Source organism: Arvicola amphibius, chromosome 3 (assembly GCF_903992535.2).
Source record: "Arvicola amphibius chromosome 3, mArvAmp1.2, whole genome shotgun sequence".
NCBI lineage: Eukaryota > Metazoa > Chordata > Mammalia > Rodentia > Cricetidae > Arvicola > Arvicola amphibius.
This window is the reverse complement of record NC_052049.1, coordinates 36,134,525-36,157,943: the sequence shown is the minus strand read 5'-3', so window position 1 is coordinate 36,157,943 and position 23,419 is coordinate 36,134,525. Positions and strand designations below refer to the sequence as shown.

The following is a 23,419-nucleotide window of genomic DNA, read 5'->3' as shown; positions in this document are numbered from 1 at the left end:
CTCCCCAGCCCTGATTCCGAAGATTGGATTCTTCAGGACAGAGAACATCTCCAGTATTATCCAGCTGATTGATCTTTTGGTTTTATAGTCTTCAGTACTTAGAATACTTCTTCACATTTCATATAAATAGGTAATGAAAAAGTAGCAGAAGTACATTCAGGCTTATTTTATAAATCAAAGCCAAAATTTATTCATCAATTTTTAAATGAAACTCAAGTTAATAAGTCCAACAGCAGACATTTTAAGCCAATCCAAACATAAAGTTATTTAACACATGCTGAGTAATGACAGTGGGAAAATATTGTCTTTGTTTTCCTAATTAGGCCATTGTTTGTTTGTTTGTTGTTTGTTTGTGTTTTTCAAGACAGGGTTTCTCTGTAGCTATTGAAGCCTATCCTGGAACTACCTCTTGTAGACCAGGCTGGCCTCGAACTCACAGAGATCCACAGACGTCTGCCTCCTGAGTGCTGGGATTAAAAGCCTGCACCACCACTGCCTGGCTCTAGGCTATTGTTTCTATAAGAGCAGAAAATTATGTGTTTTCAGTCAAAGCAATGCAATTCATACTACACAACAGTCATGATTTGGACAGCATTCACGGGAATTGTATGGTCTGGTGTCATTCAGGGCAGGCTGGTGTGTGTGTGGAAGCAAGGCTGTGGTGAGGTCACCAAGGCAATACAGGTGACTGCCACCAGAAACCCCTCGCATTTGTGTCGTCTCCGGTTTTGAATGACTTGTTGGTCATTGCAAGTTCAGAAGCCCTTTACTCTGGCTAACCTTTGTGTGATCCCCACATTCAGTTCTGAGACTCTGCATTTAAACAGCACTGTTTCGGAGGCTGTGTCTCAGAATACGACACTGTAGCTTCTTTCTTGACCAGGGGGCTCCACACTTTTGCACCATTCACCATCTCACCCAAGGTGTAACCACTGTATCCATCCCTATTGGCTCCCTGGCTTCACTACCTACTTCCGATGATGACTAAAGGGAATTAAGACAACACATCAACAGTGGGAGTCTACTCTCTCGGTGCCATGCTACTTACTTTTCCACATTTTGTCAGCCTTCAAGGAATCTCAAATGTACATGCTGTAACCACCGACACAGATGAAGGCTCTTACATTCTAAGATGTTGCAAATTACCTAAGAACTGCTGGTCACACTCTCAACAGAGAGCTGTCCACACGTTCCTCACCACACCTCTTGCTCGGCCCTATCTATTCCGTCTTACTGACATCACCCAGAATGGCCACCTTCCTTCCCCCACAAAAGGAGGCACTGCCCTAGGTCAGGCCCTCACGTGCACGCCCTGAAGTCACCTGTCACCTCCATTTTGTTGCTCCTCAAACTCACCCTCCACAGTGCTTGAGAATTGACTTTTTGAGCCAGGTTCTGGTTGAAAAGCTTCAATTCTAGGCTGGAGATATAGGCCAGTGGGTAGAGTGTTTTGTCTACCATGCACAAAACCCTAGGTTTGATGCTCAGCACCACATGTACTGGGTGTGGTATCACAAGCCTGAAACCCGAATGGATGCAGGAGGATGAGAAATTTAAGGTAATCCTTATCTGTATATCAAGGCCGAGCAGTAAGAGGAGGCTACTGAGAACCTGTCCAAACGACAACCAATAAAAGCACCACAGTCCCTCCCCGCAAAATAAAGCCCAAATTCTCCATGTGGCAAGGTATCTAAGGAAGGCCTCCTCCTTCTTGTACCCTTTTATTTCTCACCCCTAGACTCGGCACTGCTCTCATCTCCTGATAATTTGTCTTTTCATTGTATTATTGTTTCCTCTTGCTGATCCCTCTCCCTGGAACTATCTCCGAGTTCTCACCTGCTGAGTTCATCTTTCCAGAAGTTGCTTCCTGGACTGAGAGATGATTTAAGGGATAAGGCACTTCCCAACAAGTGTGAGGACCTGAGTTTAGATCCCTATCACCCACATGAAAGCCAAGGGCAGTGGTACCTGTCTCTAACTCCAGCACTAGGATGATGGAGAGGCAGATCTTTTCTGCTTGCTGGTTAGCCAGTCTAACCAAAGCAGTGAGTTTCAGGTTCATAAGAGTCCCCATCTCTCTTGACTCTGCCTACTTTCTCCCAGCATTCAGTTTAGCTTTCCTGCCTAGCTCTATTCTGCCCTGCTGTAGGCCCAAACAGTTCTTTACTCATCAACTAATAAAAGCAACACAAATACAGAACTTCCCACATCATCTCTCGTATTCTGTCTCAATAAAAACGGTCTTAACTTTAACAAAATTACATACAACAAAACAGTTATCAAACAAGAATTACAGTTACAATATTTAGTCCATTTACATTTGGCAAATTAAAGAAAATACTCTATCATAAATCCTATCTTTGTGAGTCTAATGTTTTATATCGCAGTGTCGCTGCTGAAGGAGAAAGATGCTCGCTGGAGCCCTCCAGAACTTTGCCAGTAGGCCATAACCTCATGGTGATGCACTGATTGGTTAATTTAAGATGTAAGAGCTAGCTAGAAATATGCATAAGCTAATAGGCCAAGCAGTGTTTTAATTAAAAAAAAAAAGAGTCCTTGTCTCAAAATTAAGGTGAGGAGCAATAGAAAGACATCCAATGTAGTCTTCTGGCCTCTGGCCTCCATATGCACACAGCCACAACCACATGCATCTATCCAACCACATACACACACACACACACACACAAACACACACGGCTGACCCATAATATTGTATGTGTTGCCAGAGACTAAGGTGAGGAACAAGAAAATTTTCTAGTTTACCATGTAACAAGGTATATTCATTCACCTATGTTGCTATAACACAATATCAGATGCTGATTGTTTTGTTTTTGTTTTATAAAGAAAAGCTCATTCTTGAAGGCTGAAAGTCCAAGATGGAGTGACTCCTTCTATTTGGCTTCTGGTAAAGGTATCCTGGCTGCATCACAAGATGGCATGGCAGCAGAAGGAAATGCCATGTGTTGACGAGGCCACGCACATGGGGCCAGCTCCATAACAACCTCCCCTAACGAGATCGACAGTAATTCATTCTGAGGGGCTGCCCCTGCACCATGACTACCTTCCACTAGGCACGGACTTTTAAAGGCCTGTCTCCTCTCAACATCACCACGCTGACAGCCACTCTTTGGGGGAGACACACTCCAAGCAATGTCACACCCAAATCCGGCTCTTTCTTTTGCTCCAACTCCTTTTTCTCCCTGCAGTCAGAAGTTTCCAACCTCCCCAATTCCTTTTCTTGGATGAAAGGTCATTCATTTGAAATGATCTGAATTTTTGCTGTGAGTTTCTCATGGCCAAGAGTCGACTTCTGGGTTGGAACAGTCCTTAGATGAACGCCGAAAACTGGCAAGCAAGTTAGGCCACAACAGGCCCTGGGAACAACATAAGCTGTCTTCTTCTTGGCATGGACGTAGAATACAGCATATTGGATCTTGGCCCAGGAACCATTAACAAATAGGTAATATGAGCCGCTAGAGCACCTACAGTGGGAGGTCATGTTGGGAGACGAGGCTGGGGGAAAGGCCAGGTTGTAGAGGACTTTATAAAAAGGCTTTGACAATAGGAACTGCTGATAGCTGCAGGGGAGCAAAACGGCCAGATTTTCAGTATGTTGTATGATTAGTTTGAGGGCTTTTATTTACTGCTCTTAACAAAACAGTGATTTACTGTTACATTTTTATCATACTATAATTTCTGAGCTGGAGATTTGGACGGGGTTCATCTAGACAATTCTGCCTTGGTGTCATTGATTGGGGTCATAGATTCATCTCATGGCTAAGCTGATCTAAAGTTCCAAGATGGGTCTCACTCACATGCTTGGTGCATAAGCAGGGGTGGCAGCAAAGCAGACGTCAGCAGGACGACCTTTGTTTCTCAGAGCTCTTGAGGTGATGCTCAGCTCTCTTGAGGTGGTCTGCTAAGGTGCATGAACTTTGTACATAGTGTCTCAGCTCTCCCAGAGGCCACAGGGGGAGCCCCCAGCTCACTCAGGTTCGCTTGTCTGTATTCCTTTGATCAGTGCAGACTCAACTTCAAATTCAAGAAGGGAACTAGTTCTAATTTTACCACAGAGTGCTAAGGGATTGTGGTTGTTTCTAGCCCACCCAGGGATAAGGGGTACATGAATGAGCCAGAGAGAACCATGCTCCTGAAATATTCAAGAATAAGTTCTCCCAAAATACTCTTTTTACCTTAGTGGTTGCAGTGTGACATCAAGATCATCATTATTTGCTTATTTATCTATGGCATTAAACTTTTTGCCCCTCAAGGAAAATATATGTCTCCTTAGATCTATATTTCAGTGCCGACATGTAATTAGTAGTGAATGTTTAGTGAGGAAATACACTGAACAATTGGAATAATTTGTACCTGTTAGCATCTAGGCACCCTTGCCCGCAAGGTCTCAACTCACGCTGTATTCCTAACAGTACCTCCTTAATTCATGAATTCAGGACCCCCAAACAGCACTGTTTGATATAATTTCCGTCTCCAGATACAGATCTTAAGAAAAGTTTGATTGAAAGTAAAATAATATTCCTTATGAACATTTTTGTGAAGGACCTTCCTTTTTGGGAGACAGAAGGATAAAGAGGAAATAGATACATGTGTACAGTAAATGAATCCTAAACAACTGAAAATAAAATCAAAGACGCTCACTTGATTTTCCTGAGAATATGAGATGCATCTCTATACTAAGATAAGCATTGGATACAGTCCAAGGAAAGGGAAAATTGTTAGCAACTAGGCCGATAAGGCAAATATGGCTAAAGAAACAAATGACAGTATGGTTTAAATGACTGATTGAAAAGTTCTCAGTGCTTAGGAAGATGAGAACAGGTAGCAAATAACTGACAAGCTCTGAGAACAAAGTCTGGAGGTCACACTGAGGACAGGCTGCAGATTCCGTGGGTGTGAGCACAAAAGGGAGGTGCAGAGGTCGGTGGCTAAGGACTGCGAATGAAACACAGCCCCAAGTTTGGGAGAGGGAGCAATTTCATTAAATGACTAGGATGGAGGTGTGGCTTTACCTGAGGGCTGCTTGCATAGAAGATGAAGGCGATGATCACAGGGAAAGGATGAGAAACTGTGAGCTCGGAGCAGTCACTGAATCATCGAGACGCATGCTGCAATCATTAGCTAGCAGGGTGTGTGATCAACTGTAGGTCTGACACAGAGTTTCAGAAACATCACCGGGCGCAGGCGTAGATCAGCAGAAGGAGGTAAAGTTTGTCTTCAGAGTTTGTCACCTTCATCCTGTAGCCTGTGTCATTAGCTTTGTTCGCGGGTCCCAATCACAGTTGGGGGGGAGGGGTCATATGACACTCCTCTGCCCATTCTTCTTCCTGTCCTTTCTTTCACAAACTAGTACTTATTGTCAACCATATTTAGAAACAAGATGTTACGAAAAAAAAAAAAAAGGTGCATGTTGCGATGTTTGACAGGGCTGTCTAGTGACAAATTCTTAACCAGAAAGCGCTCATTTCAGGATCAACATTCTGCAGAGAGGTCTGGAAAAATCCAGCCACCTCCACAGAGTGGGTATTTCCTATTGTCTTGTGGTTCTGGAACTTCTTTGTCCAACACTGATTAATCTTTTCTGTTCAGGATTGTTTGTCAAACTTATTTTTCTTGTAATGAGTGTGTCTCCTTTTGAGTTTAAGTGCACCATGTGTATGCAGGCGTCCTTGGAGGTCAGAAGAGGGTACTGGAGCCCCTGGAACTGAGTTACGGTGGCCATCAGCCACCTGATATGGGTGATGGGAATTGAGCTTGGATCCTCTGCTAGAGCATCAAACATTTTAACTGCTGAGCCATCTCTCCGGGCCCTTTGCTTAGGATTTTAATGACTCTCACAAAATGTGAGTTTCTTAGTGCCAAGAAAGCCAATATGGACAGCCATAAATAAATGATAAGGTACCTATGTGTAAGGGCAGCGCAGACCTTCCTATTCTCCACCAATGGGTCTAGGAGGTGAATGTGTTACGAGATACTAACCTCCTTCTACTCATGACCACCTCAGAGAAACCGAACTTTAAATGAATGCTGTAACGCAGGAAGGTCTGAGAGGTGACAGCATAAGAGACATTCAAGGATAACTGAATATAGTTATAACCATGTGTCAAACCCTTTCTGCATTTTAAAGAATTTCATTCTTGCAACTTAGCAGGTCAGAACCTTTATCCTCATTTTGCAGACAAAAAAAAAAAAAAACAAAACTCCGGACTTTTCCAGGGTCACGGCGATCTGCACTTTGGACAGTCTGGAAGCAGAGGCACCATGAACCGCTATGCATTGTTCCAAAGCCACCTTAGCTGTACCTCTGTAAACGTTTCAGTTGAACAGTCTCTTCAAGTCTTTCTACCCCTATCTAGTCACACTCTGAAGTTAGCAGACAGCAGCAACGAGAGCTGAACATGTCTTTGGTTGAAGCATCAACCTCAAGCGTGTCTGGGACTCCTTTAACAGTGGCTTTGCAAAGCATCTATCTCACCAACAGCTAAGGGGCCATGATTTAGAGCTGGGGGTGTAGAGATCTGCAGCAGAAAGAGGAGGAAAGGGGAGTAGGGAGAGATGTTGTGCTTGAACCATTTTATTCCAGCTGAATCTTCAACATAACAAAGAACTTTAAAATGACTAATTTATGGGTATCATTTGCTCCTTAAATCATTATTGTAGCCTACCATTCTCCTAAAAGTCCCTTGCCCGCAGTCTCTCTCTTTTTGAATCATTTTTTCACTTTTTAAAAAAAATTTATTGAGCATTTTATAGACTATACTTTTATCACATTCTTTGCTGTCCCTCACTCAACGCTTCCCACACACCCGTCCATCCATTCAACTTCCTGTCCTTTCACTCCTTTAGAACAAAACAAACAAAAAGATGTTGGGAAAGAGAGAATCAGTTTTCTCCAAGGGAGTTACACTGATATCAACCACACTCCAGGGCAGGTCCCATGCTCAGCTAACCAACGTGAGCTGGAGTATTACTTTTCAGATACATATCCCTTATCTTTAAGCTTCTTATCTTGCTTTGTGTGTGTGGGGGGGGGGTACACACACGAGAGCCTTTAGGTTCATTTTCAGTCGAGGGAAGGGTGGTGAATTACAATGAATTTGGCTTTTCCGCGGTATTTCTAATCACAGATCAAGAGACCCAAACCACAAAAAAAATAAGAGTTTCATGGCAAGTCACCAGTTCTGGGACTCACTGATCAAATCAATCACACCCAAACTCATTTACTAACAACAAAACATAGCACAGAAGCAAGGTTCGTTTACTTAAGCCTAGGATTGAAGCGGTCACCACTGGCGTGTGCATTCACAGCCACCAAGCCCAGCCCTATCCCCAGGGAGCTCCCTCGCCTCCAGAGCCCCAAGGGCCTCCGGGCGCTCTCCCGAGGCTAGCAGGCCCTCGGGGAAGACCGCCCAGGGAGGCAGCCGAGAGGGATCGCGGGCTACGGTTCGCGACCCCATTACCCTCGGGAAAATGGAACCTTCCGCCCGGCCACCCGCGGAGGAGCGGCAGCTGGGAAGCCTTCGACCTCGTCCGGGAGAGAAGACCCGGCTCAGCCACGGGAATCCGGGATGCCGGGAGCCGCGTTACGGGAATCGCAGCTGCACGCAGTCCCGCCCCTTCGTCTCCGGCGACCCCGGACCAATAGCCGCGCGCTTTGGGACTGATCAGAGCCAATCAGCTCCAGGACTCCGACACTGGGGGGCGGGCCCCTAAGGGGCGGGGCTAGGAGAGCCTAAGTCGGCTGCGGGCGGAGGGCGGCGTGTGCGGTCGGGAGGCCAGAGTTTCGAGCCCCCGGGCTGCGGCTCAGCCGAGGGGCAGGCGGAGTGGGCCCCGATCCGCGAGGCTGCGGGACGCGCGGGAGCGGCGAGGCTCGCGGTCTGAGGTGAGGAGATCAGGGCCCCGGCGCGGGAGGGGGCGGGCTGCCTGGCGCGGCCGCCACCTGGCACCCGGGGCCCAGCGGGGCCGGGCTGGAGCGGCGCGCACACCCGGAGCCCGTCAGGCCGGCTTGGGAATCCCCGCATTCCTTCCGTCCCCACGCCTGGCTCCCACTTCCCTGGCGTTGTCACCCGTCTTCTCCAGCCGCGTTCCTGACGCACAGTTCCGGAGCCCCCCACCCCAAAGTTCCCTCGAGATCGCGCGTCCTGGGTGACCGCGTCCCGGGTTCTCCCAGTTCCCGTGCCTTGTCCCCTGAACCAGCTATGGACTGGGCTCCAAAAAGTGTAGTCTTCTGTGTCCCCTGAAATGCCACCCGCCCCAGATTTAACTTCACTCCTTGCTCTTGATTTCTCTTTCCCAAAGTGAACTTTTCACCCAGAAATCGCAACGTTTTGGCGTTGATGAAAGTTCAGTGATTATGAATATTAACGCGCCCTCCCGTCCCTTCTACGCACCCTTCCTAATAAATCCCACTTGCCTTACAGCCCGAGAGCAATCCCATCTGTCTGTAAATTTTCACCTCCTCTCCTAAGGGCAAACTTTTTTTGTTCTTTTTTGTTTTTCCAAGTAGCAGGGGCCTCTCTCTTCTTTCCTTGATGAACGACATTGACGTTGTAATTCAGAACGCCAAACAAGACATTGTCAAAGGCCTGGCCCACTGCTCTTTTTGTCGTTTTTCCATCAAAAGGAAACTCATTTGGGCTTAATTTGTGTAGTTATTGGACGTTCCAGCAGCTGTACTGCTTCAAAAGTCGTCAGTTGATACTGGAATGTCAGGGTGAATCCTCTGCAAGATTAAGCTGTTTGGTCTGGTCAGTGCTGTAAACAAACCCTTCTAGATCATGTGTGACTGCCAGCTTCCCGTTGGAACAACTCTTAATTTGAAATTACTGACTCATTATTAGAGGGAATGATCGCCATCGCCTTAAGTTTCTGTTCATATTTCAACATTTTGAATTATTTTTGAACTCTAAGCTGGAATACTGTATTAAGAGAATCAATCTGATTGTAGATTCAATTGCGTTTTCCACAGGTTTCTTTTAGGGAATAACTATGCCCATTTGATTCTACTCACAGATGAAAGAAAAAATTTGCAAGGGGGAAATGTCAGATAAGGATATAATTTATAGTAGAATTTTTCACTCTTATTTGTATTATTGACATAGGTGATCTAGAATATCATAAACACCGCTACCTGCTAATTTAATACGGCATTGTTATGTAACTGGACATTTTCTGTTTTATTTATAACAGTTTTCATCTAAAAATATTTTTCCTAAGAGGATGTGACATTTCAGTTAAATACTAGGATGGATGCTGATTATTATATACCTGTGACATAGGTGTTGCAATATCTCCTTTTTAGAAGTGGAAACAGGCTCAAAAATTATATGACTCCAAACCTGTGTTCACAAACTGCCCTACTGGCAGATTTCTTATAGAAAATTCATTAGTATAATTTGAATGTTGCCCACAGCACTGCAGTAGCAGAAAGGGGTTTTCCCTAGACATGATTTCAGACCTCATTTTGCCGCATATCACCTGGCCCTGATACATGTTGCTAAAAGGAACATGGAAATTTTCACAGCTTTCTCCTTGTCTTTGATTGCCGAGTGGTTTGATCACAGGCGAGGTTTCTGTTGAGATTATTTTACTAAGCACTCAGCCTTCTGTGGAATTAAAGATTCCTGAGATAGCATCTAGGTTCTTGAGCGTTTGCAAAATTGGATTGACAAACTGGTGTGTGAAAAATTACCTGGATACAGAGGAGTTTCAAGTAAATAATGAGTGACGTAAAGATTGGAATTGAAGTAGCCAGTGTGTTTCCTAGAGATCAGCCTTGAGACCTGGATAAGGTTTGGATAAAGGGGAAGCTAGAGAGATCCTGTTCCAAACATAGAACGGAGACTGTAGAACTTTGTAAAGGACTGCCATGTGCTGTTACTTACAGTATATTCATTTTAATAACCAGTAACTTGTGCAGTTTTGTATGTCAGTCTCTGTTTGAACATAGCCTTATAGAAGTAGGTCTTATTAGCCTCTGGTACACAACAGCAAGCCCCCAAACACAGACATTATCATCAGATTCTATATATATACTTAGATAACCTTAGTTTAGGCTGAACTCTTTACTGTAGTACGTGTTACTTTTTCATATTGTCCATGAGTGACAGGGTAAAATGGCTCTACCAGGTCTTTTAAAGCTCAGTATTGGGTGGGGAAGGTACCCAGTAGGAGAGTACTTGCTCAGCATGTGCCCGTCCTGGTTCAGTCCTCAGCACTGCATGCATGCATATATTCTCCATCAGCACCACTTACACATGTGCATACATACATAAACTAACCTTCCCTTCAGTTGTTCGCTAAGGGCTTCAAGATTCTCAGCTTATGAAGCTGTTTAATTACTGTGCTCGAGTTTGATTCCTTTTAGGGAACTCTGAAAGTGCAGTGGGAGCACAGATGTTTGTGCTTGTGGGGGAAATCCCACAGAGATGTTCATTTGGGTTATAAACAATCAAACAGGGTGGAATCAGCAGGGCACTGGCTTGTGGAATCAAACTGTAAGGCCTGGCAGGCACACATCGAGAAGGTGCTTTAAGGAAGTCTAGAGGTCTGTTGTCACTGGAGCTTACCATCTAGGTGTGGCGGCCATGGAAACGGTGAAAGTTCGACCACTTTGCTGAGGCCTGGTCTCAGGAGCTTAAATGTTTACTTTGCAGTTGGAAAACTAAAAGAATAATTTCAGCATAATTGGAGTAAAAAGCCTGATTGCTTGTAATTCTCTCTAGGATTATAGCAGAATCGTTTGAGAGACATCTAAGGAAAGGGTCTGTCTTATGTAGTGGGCTGGGAGTTGAACCAGGGCCTTTCCACATTGGTAGCAAGTGCTCTACTATGAACTGTACCCCAGCCTCCTCTATTACCGTTGTTTTTAAATAAAACTGGCTATTGGAGATCCTTTGGACAGTGCAGATAGATGAAACCAGTTCTCTGATAGACGAGAAATCTTATAAGTGCTGTGATCAGAGGGAGAGGAGGTGGTGGTAGAGGAGCTGCGGTAGCCATTGTTAAGTGCTGTGGTCTGGTCCAGTCAGCAAGAAAGACAGGCAGGTGCGAGGGCCGGGGAAGAAGTCTGGGTAAGGACTGTAACAGAAGTCAAGTTAAAGGATAGATCAGAGAACAACAGACTTTACTGACCTAGGCAACCGAAAATGAAGAGTTGTTTATTGGTGTGTGTAGGGGGGTTTCTGTGTGTTGGTCCATTATGTTGTATGTGTACATGAGCATATACATTTGTAGGTACTTTTGAGGGGGAGATTTATTAAATTGATTTGTATCAGATGCAGAATATCTAAGATGATACATAAGTAGAATTGAAGATTTAAGCCAGAATTCTTGAAATTTGTTTTGAAGGTAAGGTAATAATTGAAGTTACATGTCTTCAAAGTAAATATTTTAAAAGAAAAGTAGATCCTGAGTACTTTACCTTTGAGTCCATTCATGGCCAGGGGATAAAAGCTAGCGGAGAATACAAAAGAGTGGAGAAAGGAAAGAACCAGCTGCACTGTGGTTGCGTTTTGACCCAGAAGCTCTGAGGAATTTAAAAAGCACTTGTGCTGTCACAGGGCTGCCAGGACTTTTTCGTTTAGAGGGATTTTGTGAGTTTCTCCAATCCCGAATCAGAGCGCTGTGTCTGTTAGTGTGTGCTGAGACTAGACGGATGCTTTAAAGCCGCCTGGACTGATCTCCGGACAAGCACTTAAATAAATGCCTTTCAGTAAAGCAGGTGACCTGTCCTGTTAAAAGTTGAATGTCCTGCTTCCAAAATTTCACATTCTCTTTAGTAGCCACTTTCATCCTTTGCTTTAAGGAAGGGTGGGTTAAGTATTACTTGTAAATAGTGGGGTGCTGTCTCCTGTGCAGTCCTTTCTTGTGTGGAGGTCCTGTCTTACATCCCCTGCAATTGCACCCCCTAGTGCAAGCTGATTTCATCAGAGCTCTATTTCAGATAGCACAGTTCTTGTTGGTAGACCTTCCCGTTGGTGGTCTTCAACCCTACACAGTTTTCTTGTTCTCAAAACTGTAACCTTGTTTTATAGTTGGGTGCCCCGAGCCCTGAATAGGATATTTTGTTCCCAAATCACTTTGCACATATTTTACCTGTTAGCGTTTAGCTTCCTGTGGTTGAGAACTGTTTGTCATCAATTGTGTTTGTAGTTTTAGGTCTTAAGTGATGGTGAGAACATGGATCTTTATCAAAGTACTCATGAAACTCTCATTTGACTAAAATAGGCAAGATAACTTGTAAAAGATTTGTTCTCAAAGGTCATCAATGTTTTGTGTTTTCCAATATGTTTATAAAATCTGACTTTTGTGCTTATTTTTTATTAACTTTGAAATATGTTTGTATAATAAAAATATCCTTTTGTACTTTTCCTCATAGGACTTGTTCTAAAGTATATATTTGAATAATGTCATGAGAGGCAATATATATAAGATATATACAATATATACATATGTGTATACATACACATGTACATACATCCACACACATATATGTGTATATATCTTATATATTTCACATGCATATACATATATATGTAAAATCAAATTTTGTTTTGTATGCTGTCCCTATATTGCCCAGCCTAGCCTCCAAGTCTTAGGCTTAATTGATTTACCTTCCTCGGCCCCCCAGCTGAGACTTACAGGTATGTGCATGCCCAGCTTATAAATTTTTTATTATTTATCTGGAATTTTTGTTTGTTTTGTGGTCAAACAAAGGGATCAAAACAAAGTCATACACATGAAGATGTGCTGTGAACCACTGAGCTACATCTCAGTCCTAAAAGTGATTATATACACTTGAACTTCTTTTATTTCATGCTGTTGACTTGTCTGTTCTTATGTGCCCATGCATGTTTTATTCTTTTTATATGTCTGAATGATGGTATACCAAATCCTCTTTTTGTTGTCTGATATTGGCCCTTGGTCTCTAATTTTATTGTGAAATTTTAATTAATGTTTAAGGTTCTATAATAAACTATTTTGCTATTGGGTCAACGTGTTACATTTTTATATTGTGAAATGCTTGTATAGTTCTGACTAGATTTTTCCTATTCTAGTGTTGCTTTTGGTGCTCTTATGAGTAGTATTTTATCTATTATATTTCTTAGTTGGTTATTACTGATGTGCAGGAGTGGTATTTTTTAAAAAAATAATTGTTTATTCAAACACTATATTAAATATCTAGGAGTCCTGCTAGCTTAGCATTTTATCTTCATTTGACATTGTAGCAGCCACATATTTCAAAACTGGTGAAACTATCACAATAGTGGTAAAAGTGCGTAAGAATAAACAGATAGGTGGGAAAAGGCAAACCTCTTGTCTTGTTGTTGTTGTTTGTGTTATAAAGTGTTACAAGAACATAATGCATGCACATACCAAAAAAAAAGGTTTTTAAAAGTTTTTAGTAAAAGGACAGGCCACAGACTGCAGAACAATTATGTCCAAATCAAATTTCTAACAAAGGCCTTATATCCAGAATATATATTCAAAACTGTCAAACCTAATAATAATGAAGCAAGTCTAATTAAAAGTTAGCAAATATTTAAATGTTCAAACCATCCAGAAAGCTCTATAACTAAACATAACACCTGCCACATGGCCCAGCCATTCTAACCCTAGTATTCATTTCTTAAAACTATGGCATGTGTCCGCACACAGACTCAGCACTGGTTAAGTTGCAGTATTTCAGCTGGGCGGTGGTGGTGCACGCTTTTGATCCCAGCACTTGGGAGGTGGAGACAGGTGGATCTCTGTGAATTTGAGGCCAGCCTGGTCCACAGAGCAAGTTCCAGAACAGTCGGGACTGTTACAGAGAAAAACCATGTCTCAAGAAAAAGAAAACAACAACAAAAACCCAAACAAAGAAAAAGTCGCAGCATTATATGTTATATACTCATTCAAATGTTTCTTTAATAAGCATATAATATGCTAAGGTGGTTCTGAATTCTAGAGATATGGCACAAACACAGAAAACTGCCTCCTTTGCTTATAAGCGATTTGGGTAACACACATTGTGTTCATTTCTTAGGACTAATGTAACAAAGTGTCATAAATCAGGTAGTTCAAAATTATAGAAATGATGCTGGGCAGTGGTGGTGCACGCCTTTAGTCCTAGCACTCAGGAAGCAGAGGCAGGTGAATCTCCTCAGAGGGAGTCCAGTATAGCCAGCGCTACATAGAGAAAGCATGTCTGGAAAAAGCAACTAACCAAACAAATAAGTGAATTTACAGGATGATAAACAAATAAAATTAGAGTATGTTATTTTCTTCAGAAGCCAGAAGTCCTGAGACTGGAAAGCCTGCTTCGGCTCCTCCTGGCCTCCAGTATTATTTTAGCTTGTAGCTGTGTCACTCCAGTCTCTGCCGTCTGTCATATAGCATTTTTCTGTGTCTCTCTTATAAAAAATATTTTCCTAATGTTTCAAATTCTAGGGCTTTGTTGCTAATCACATCAGCAATGGTCCTGTTTCCAAAGAGGGTCATATTTGAGGTTCTAGGAGTTAAGACTTGAGTCCATCTTTTGTAGGGGACACAGTTCAACCTTGAACAAACAGTGAGCTAAATAAGAAAATTATGTGGCAATCTAGAGTAGGGCTTGACAAACAATGGCCTACAGACCAAATCTGACTTGCAGTCTTTCTGTAAAGCAAGTCTAAACATTTATCTGGTTCAATACATAAAATATTTGCCAGTCTGTTTCAGATGTCTCAGATATTATGACGGAGAAAACAAACACCAGGAGAGCAGGGCATGGGAGCAGTTCGGAGAGGCTGAGAAAGAGCTCTGTGGGAGAGCAAAGGCTGCAGACTTAACCTGTGCCCTGTGCATAGAGGTCCACTCTAGTGTCAGAGCACTCATCACGTGTGTGAGCCCGACCTTATAAAGTAAGAAGTACATGCTTACTTACAGAACAGAAACTTGTAGGTGTAGAATTTTATGAAACTATCCAACAACATTTTCACTAGCTATTTTTCTTGGTAAAATTATAGAGACTTCACATGCCCTCACCCCCCACCCGCACATATAACCATTTTTCATTTGAAAATTTAAAAATGTAAAAAGTTTAATTCTTTGTTATTGTGTCATATCAAAGATGTAACATGTAGAAAGCAGCAATACAAGATTCAATTCTTTGCCTAAGTTTTAAGTTATTTTAAAAAATAGCACTGCTCAATTTAACCTAGTACCACGCATGGCTGGACAGTTGAGGAGTCAGCAGTTTTAACTCGGTGCAGGTAGAAGACGAAAGGTGTCATCCTTCTAAGGCTAAGAACCAGCTAGTATTACCCTCAACAAAATGTTCTTGTGACATTACAAGACATCAAGGGCATTGAGTTAGATGTAGGTGACTTTAATAGTTGCGACTATGTATTAAACCAGTGGTTCTCAACCTTCCTAACACTGTAAGCCTTTAATACAGTTAATGTTATGGTGACCTCCAACCATAAAATTATTTTCATTGCTACTTTATAACTGTAATTTTGCTACTGTTATGAACCATAATATAAATATCTTTGTTTTGTTATGGTCTTAGGTGACCCCCATGAAAGGGTCATTTGCCCCTAAGAGGTCACAGCCCACAGATTGAGAACCACTATTTGACATAACTGGGCCCTAGTGGTCCCAGAGGCTTGAAGCAGGAAGATTACTTGAACTCTAGTAGTTAATGGCCAACAGGACAACATAGCAAAACCTTTTCTTGAAGGGGGAAAAAGACATACTAATAACCACTGAGTTGTTGAATATTCTCACCCAAGTGTTTGTGGGATTATTCAGAAGTTCTCTCACGTGTGCTACTCGAAAACATGATACCGGTGAAGGCTTTAAAGAACACATATGCAGATGGATCCGGGAGTTAGAGAAGGAGTAAGGCTGACTATGAACAATAGAAGTTCTCAAAGGTCTTAGTACAGTGCTTGCCAGAGTCAGCTTTCTGAACAAGGCTGTCTTCACAGGGAGACCCGGAAGAAGGAGCAGGACGTTTGGAGGCAGAGGACTTGCTTCAGACCCATGCCTTTTCATTTGCTAATTCTGTGAGTTGGGTAAGTAGTTTGTCTGAATTTTTGCTTTTCTTTTGTAAAAGTCCAATAAATAGCTGGGCAGTGGTGGTGCAGGCCTTTAATCCCTGCACTCCAGGCAGAGGCAGGTGGATCTCTGTGAGGAGTTCAAGGCCAGTCCAGTTCCAGGACAGGCTCCAAAGCTGCAAAGAAACCATGTCTTGAAAAACCTTAGGGAAAAAAAAAAAAAAGGAAAAATGACTAGTATGATAGCATTCTGTGCACAGAACAGTGCAGTGTCTATTAGCATAGACAGGAAAGGCGTGAAGGGTGGGTGAGATTAAAATAATTTAGCTCAATTTAATGTAGTTATGGCTAGTATTTTGCAGACGGAGCCTGAGTAACACGTTCTGTAAAGATCACCTGATCTCTCCCCCAACTCACCAGGGAACCCAGCTGGACTTCATCTAAGGTCTGTAGTCCTGGCTGTTCCACTGTCATAGTAACCGCTGATACTGGTATCCTGCTTAGTGAATGCAGTCCTTACTCAGTCTTCGTCCTGCCCTTATTAGCTTTTTAAAAATGGAAATAAATATAAAAGTCAGAGTGTAGGCAAAAATACTTAAAGTGGCAGTTATTAAATATTCATCAGTTATAATCACACTGCTTTTTTCCCACTTGAGAAATCCATGGAATGAAAGAATAAGTAGCGAAGCAGTTACTGCGTATTTGTTCTGAGTTCTCAAGCAAACCATCCATAATCTGTGCCGAGCATTACTCGAGGAAGTCACTGCTGACACACCTTTTAGCACACCCCCGTCGGCTCGCCAGAGTCCAAGAATCACCAGTGTAGAAGAGCCACTCGGTTCTGAAATGAACCTTTCTTGCATCTGCAGTTACTAGTCATGTTTTCGCTTTGTAAAAGCTTCCTAGAAAGCCTTTACAAATTCAAGGAAGTCATTGTATGCAGTATTTTTGCAATATGGGCATATTCTGCAAGAACTATGGAGTAAGAGGAACATGTAATCCACCTCTAATTTGAATGTTTACTCTCAACAGAATCAAAAGAAAAATTCAGCAGAATACTGTCCATTTTAAAACAAAATAAGCCACAAGCGAAGTTGGTTGTACAGGATACAACACAGAACCCATCTGTACTTTGATGTCAGGCACTTTAATAGACGTTGTTTCCTCACATCTCAGTGAGAGTTTTAAAATTAGGAAGTAATACTTCTAGTCACCACAGTGAAAGCTTTTCCATTTCCTCATGGCACTGCGCAGTGTCAAGCCCACCCCCTCTAGTTCTGTAGTGCCTGCGAGAGTTCACCAGGCTGTGCAGATTTGTACATTCTTACTGATTGCTATGGCTTGGTTACTTGACTCGGCCAGTTTGTCTGGCTGCTTCTTAGCAGCTTTTGGATGTGTTTTGGTTTTTCTTACTGCTGGGGGTCGAACCTATGCCCCGTGTATACTGAGAACCTGCTCTGTGGAGCTGCACCTGCCTTGGGCATCCATGAACCATTTCTATATGTATACCCTTTGGAAGACATTAGCACGTGTTTCTTTCGATGTATGTAGACCTTGTCTGTATAGTGTTATTTGGTTATAATTAAGATTCAATGTGTAAACACTAAAAAGAGTGGGTCATTGTTTTTGCATACTGTATGTCTTAGTTACAAAAGCCCTGACTGCCCCACCCTTGCTATCATTTCAAGGATGTTGAAATACTGTTTCTCTTAGGAAGGCTTGCTTGCAGTTGAAAAGATAGCTGTAATGGCCCCTCTAGAGTAAAAGGCCAGACTGTCTCCTACTCACTTCACCCTGTGGTTTCCTAAGCCAGATCTTTTGTCTTGTAAGACAATTGCTGTCTGCAGGTGTCACCTGACTTTACAGAACTCTGCAGAATGAGCTAGTAGTTAGCAAAAGAAACTTCGTTGCTGCTGCTAAGAATTTTGTCTTTTGTTCCTAACTCAAGGTCTTACAGTGTTTTGCAGGTGTTCATGAGACTACAGCAAGCTAATTATCAGTTTCCAAGTAGAGTAGGCTCAGATCAGAGCCTTTGCCATGTTGGCACAATTCAGTGAAGCTTCACAAATACTTATAGTCTTGGTAAAGTCACCACCAAAATCAAATCAAGTTCCTGAATCATCGCAAAAGACTCCGTCCTTCTCCCCTCTACTTCAGCTTAGGGATCCCTGATCTGCTATGCGTCTCCTTAGTTTGCTCATGCAACCTGTTGTGGTTGGTGCCTTTCACTCCACCCTTCTGTGGAGGGTTTTCCTTGTGCTTGATGTATCATTAGTTTGTTCCCATTTATTGCTGTGTACTATTTATTCTGTTTTGTAGATATACCCTGAGCTGATTTTCTTTATCCATTCACCAATCAATAGACAATTGGGTTGTTTTCTGTTTGAGATTTTTCTGAATAAATTTTCTATAAACATTTGAGTATGTCTTTGTGTGGACATATGTTGTTCTTATTTTCCTTAGATAACGTTGTTAGGTGTGTAATGCCAGGCCTTAGAGGGTGTTCTTTAACATGCTAAAGCCTTGCCCGCCCCACTGTTTTCCAGAGTGTTTGCATCATTTTTCGTTCCTATCCCTTTTTTAACTTGCATCTCTTTGTGAGTAGTTTAAAATGTCTTTTCACATTTTAGTTACATGTGTTTATTTTTCTATAAAGTGTCTACTCAAAAAACATGCTTGTTTTTCTATGAGGTGTTATAATCGTTAAGTACTTTGTAGGCATCATCCTCCTGCCTCAGACTGTTGTAGTCACACTGAGCTGAGTTTCCCATTTGTCTGGGCCTTCTGAGGTTCTTTAGGGGGACCTTGCCATTCAGACATTTCTGAAGTCCCACCTCACATCATGCACATCATGCATGCACTTGTATGTATGATTTCACACCTTAACTATTGATGTCAGCAAGCGGTTTTGTGAAGCCATAACTTTAGTGAATGGAAAAATATTCCCTTTCTGCGTTCACATAGACATTCTACCACCTTTCGGAAAATAACTGCACAGTAGAAATAAGCCTTTGTTTAGCTTGTGTATAGGAGAACGGGTTTTTAAATTTCACAGTGTGTCTTTTACAGGAACATCGATGCAAGATGCCAGCACTGAGGATTTGGCTAGCACAAGCTTTGTTTCTTTTCCTCACCACTGAATCTATAGGTAAGGCTCATGAAATGTCCCAACTCTACAAATTCGACTTTATATTTTATATACCATATAATTAGGCTCATGTTTAATGATTAAATAATTGTCCTTATATATTCTTTCTAGGGCCATTGTTGGGAGAAATGTCACTAGTACAGTTATGCCTGATAATATGTTTTATATCATTTATTTGAGTCATAAATACTGAATGAAACTCATTAGCTATGTTTCAATAATGGTAAGGTTGGGGGCATGCAAAAATGTTTTTAAATAAAGGAATAAGAGAAAAATCTGTTAATTCTTAGCACTTCTCTTCTCCTCGGTTACCCAGAAGTCATCAAGCAGTGTGGTTGCTGCCAGAATAAGGAAGTGCTAGGAGCAGCACAGGTGATACTACCTGATGGCCACCTGAGATCAGATGAACGAAGAAATTAAGATTATAGATTTAGAAAACTTTAAGAAAATTTTACCTGTGTGGGTCTTTTGCCTGCATTTATGTCTTGTCATGCACCACACATATTCCTGGTGCTGGGGAAACCAAATAGGAATGTCAGATCCCCTGGGACTGGAGTTATAGATTATGAGTCGTTGTGTGGGTGCTGGGAAGTGAACTCCAGTCCTCTGTAAGATCAGCACGTGTTCTTAACCATTGAGCCATCTCTCCAGCCCCTAGAAAACAGCTTGACATAGCTATGACAACCAAGTGGAGTCAGCAAACAGAAATACAAATCTGTGCGCGTTGAAAGAAAACCCCTGACCTCTGTTGCAGATAGTTTGCAGAGCACCGCTTTAGGTCAGCTGTCTTCATACTGCGCAGTTCAGCTTCCCTTTGAACAGTTCCCAGTGAGAGAAAGTATTACCTTACACTGAAGCCCAGATAGGATGGGTAACAGCCCAGAAATCCACTAGCAAGCCTTGGCGGGGGGTGGGGGGGGCAGCCTTAAACTCAGTTGCTGAAACTACAGAGATGGGGAAGACGACTACAAGGCATCTGACCTGGATAAGTGGGTAGGAGGTAGAGGCGTAAGCATAAGAAGTAGTGAGTGTGAGCTAAGCATGCTGACGTGTATCTGTAGTCTTAGCACTCAGAATACTGAGGCAGGAGGACTTCAAGTTCAAGGCCATTCTGGGCCCTATATCATTACTTTGAAAATGCTTACCATACCAACATTGTCTGATACTAAAACCAGGCAACACACAAATATACAAGCTATACACCAGTATACTGATGAACATAGATGCAGAAAATCTTGAATGCAATCCAACAGCACATTATTACTCTGATTAAATGCCTTAATTGCAGAGGTGCAAGGACTATTTACCATATACAAATGACAGCACTGACAGATTGGAGGACAGGAACTGTATGGTCCCCTTAGTAGCTGCATTTGATAAATTTCATGTAAAACCTTTCGTAACCTAAAATAATAAATTGAGTATAGGAAGAAAATTTCAGCATAATAAAAGTTTACACACACATACATATCTCAAGTCCACAGCTAACATGTTTCATGGAGAGAAGCTGAAAGCTTTTTCTCTAAGATCCTGGTACAAGACAGAGGTTATTTTCACTACCCTTATTTCTAACAACCTCTATTAAATGTGATATTTGAAGACCTAACCAGAGCAATCAATCAGGCAAAAGAAAGAAATATAAAAGACATACTGGTTAGGAAAGGTGATGTCAGATCGTCTCATGTAGATGACGTGGTCTTATATACAGGAAACCTGTTGTTGGTTATTTTTACTTTTTGCTTGCCCTTTACTCTTTGGAGGTCCACTACCCAGCTCCCAAATAAATCACAAGGAGACTTATTCTTACTTATAAATGTCTGGCCTTAGCTTGGCTTGTTACTAAACACCTTTTCTTAAATTATCCCGTCTATGTTTTGACTCTGGACTTTTATATTTTTCTATTTTTGTATATCTTTCTTTACTTCTTACTCCTTGGCTGGCTGTCTTACTGGGTGGCTGGCCCCTAAAACCCTCCTCTCCTGCTTTTCTTGCTCCTTTGCTCCTTGTTCTTTCCTTCTATTTATTCTCTCTCCCTGGCAGTCCCACCTACTTCTCTCTCCTGCCTAGCTATTGGCCGTTCAGCTCTTTATTAGACCAATCAGGTGTTTTATGCAGGCAAAGTAACACAGCTTCACAGAGTTAAACAAATGCAATATGAAAGAATGTAACACATCTTTGCATTATTAAACAAATATTCCACAGCACAAATGAATGTAACACATCTTCAATTAATATTCCACAACAGAAACCCCAAAGAGTCCATGAAAAAGCAGAGCTAATCAATGAATTCAAAAAAGTTGCTGGATTAAAAAAAAGTTAACATATATAGGTCAGTAGTGCTGTGGGACAATGCTCTTCTACACTGTAAAGATTTGTCACTCATATTAGTTTAATAAAATGCTGATAAGTAGACAGGCAGGAACTATAGGTGGGGTGACTGGACCAAGAATTCTGGGAAGAGGAAAGGTAGAGAATCAGTCACCAGCCAGATGCAGAGGAAGCAAGATGAGAATGCTTTACTGAGAAAAGGTACCAAACCACATGGCAAAACAGGCAAGAATTAGGGGTTAATTTAAGTTGCAAGAACTAGTTAATAATAAGCCTGAGCTAATAGGCCAAACAGTTAATAATTAATATAAGCCTCTGTGTGTTTCTTTGGGACTGAACAACTGTGGGACAGAAACCTCCATCTAACAGTAGTGTTTCCATATGCTAATGGTAAAGTATCTGAAAAAGCAATATTATTTACAGTAGTTCAAAAATAAATATAAGTAAACTTAGTCAGAGTTAAAAAAATCTCTAAAATATAAATAATAAAACCTAATGAAATAATTTCTGAAAAAGACACAAAGACATGGAAAGACAAATCCAAGTTCATGAATTAAAAGAATCTATACTGTTAACATTTCTGTATTTTTGAAAGCAGTCTACAGAATTAGAAAAAAAAATTCTAAAATTCATGTGGAACCACAAAGTATCCAAATACCCAAAGTAGTCAAGCAAAATAAACAAAAATAGAGACATTAAACTAACTGACTTCAAAATACTTTACAAAGCTATAGTAATTAAAACAGCATGGTGTGAACATAAAAACAGCAGCAGGAAAGGCTGGAGAGCATAGAAATAAATTCATTATGTATAATCACCAATCTTTGACAGGGGTGCTGAGATATTAAAGTCCAGTCTCTTCAGATCAAGATATGGGGTAATTGAATATCTAGTTTTTCTACTTTTGTCAGCATTTGAGAAATTAACTCAAAACACAGATTAGCCAGGTGGTGGTGGCGCACGCCTTTAATCCCAGCACTCGGGAGGCAGAGGCAGGGGGATCTCTGTGAGTTCAAGACCAGCCTGGTCTACAAGAGCTAGCTCCAGGACAGGCTCTAAAGCTGCAGAGAAACCCTGTCTCGAAAAAAACCAAAAAACAAACAAACAAAAAACACCACAGATTAGAGGCTTCTTTCTCTCCCCCCCTCCCCCATCTGTCTTGAGACACAGTTTTATTGTGTAACTCTGGCTACCCTGGAACTCACTATGTAGACCAGGTCAGCTTTGTATTCACAAGAGATCTGCCTTCCTCTGCCTCCCAAGTGTTGGGATTAAAGGCATGTGTACCATAACCAGCTGGATTAATGACTTTAATATAAGACCTGAAACTATGAAATTACTAGAAGAAAATGTAGGGAAATGCTTCAGGATACTGGAACAGGTTGAGGGGTTTCCTACTGGGATCCCAAAGCATAGGAATAAACAAGAATAGACAAGTTACTTTAGCTTCTGTGTAGCAAGGAAAATCAACCAGATAAAAGACATTCACCAATAGGGGAATATTCCAATCCTAATAACGGATTAATTTTAATTATGTAAGGAATTCAGACAACTCAATAGAAAAATGTAAACATAAAATATTTATATAAATAATAAAAATATTAATTTTTAAAGGGGTAGTAGATCTAAGTAGACGTTTCTCAAGAGAAGACATGCAGATGGCTAATGATCCCATGAAAACATAACTCAGCACTAATTAGGAAGTGCCCACCACAGTCATAGTAAGGAATGACCTGCTTCCTGTTAGACTATTAGCACTAAAACCTAAGGTCATGCTGGCAGGAGAGTAGACAAAGGAAACCAAACTCAGTTTTGATGGCATTTTATATTAGTATAGATATTTTTTTTCTTTTTTTCTTTTTTCTTTTTTTGGTTTTTCGAGACAGGGTCTCTCTGCAGC

General features: G+C 41.7%; 1 protein-coding gene across 2 annotated transcripts in view; it reads left to right on the top strand.

Annotated features, from left to right (window-relative positions):
• Positions 1 to 7,755: 7,755 nt before the first annotated feature.
• The window catches only part of Il6st (interleukin 6 cytokine family signal transducer), a 42,915-nt gene continuing 27,251 nt past the window's right edge, over positions 7,756 to 23,419 (top strand). The window contains exons 1-3 of one of the 2 annotated variants that reach the window (XM_038321260.1): positions 7,756 to 7,900; positions 15,975 to 16,061; positions 19,113 to 19,191. In XM_038321260.1, coding sequence (XP_038177188.1) covers positions 19,128 to 19,191 — 64 coding nt within the window. In that variant the 5' untranslated portion in view covers positions 7,756 to 7,900; positions 15,975 to 16,061; positions 19,113 to 19,127. Of the gene's footprint in view, positions 7,901 to 15,974; positions 16,062 to 16,415; positions 16,489 to 19,112; positions 19,192 to 23,419 lie in introns of those variants that run through there. The other variant, XM_038321261.1, reaches the window with a different exon arrangement.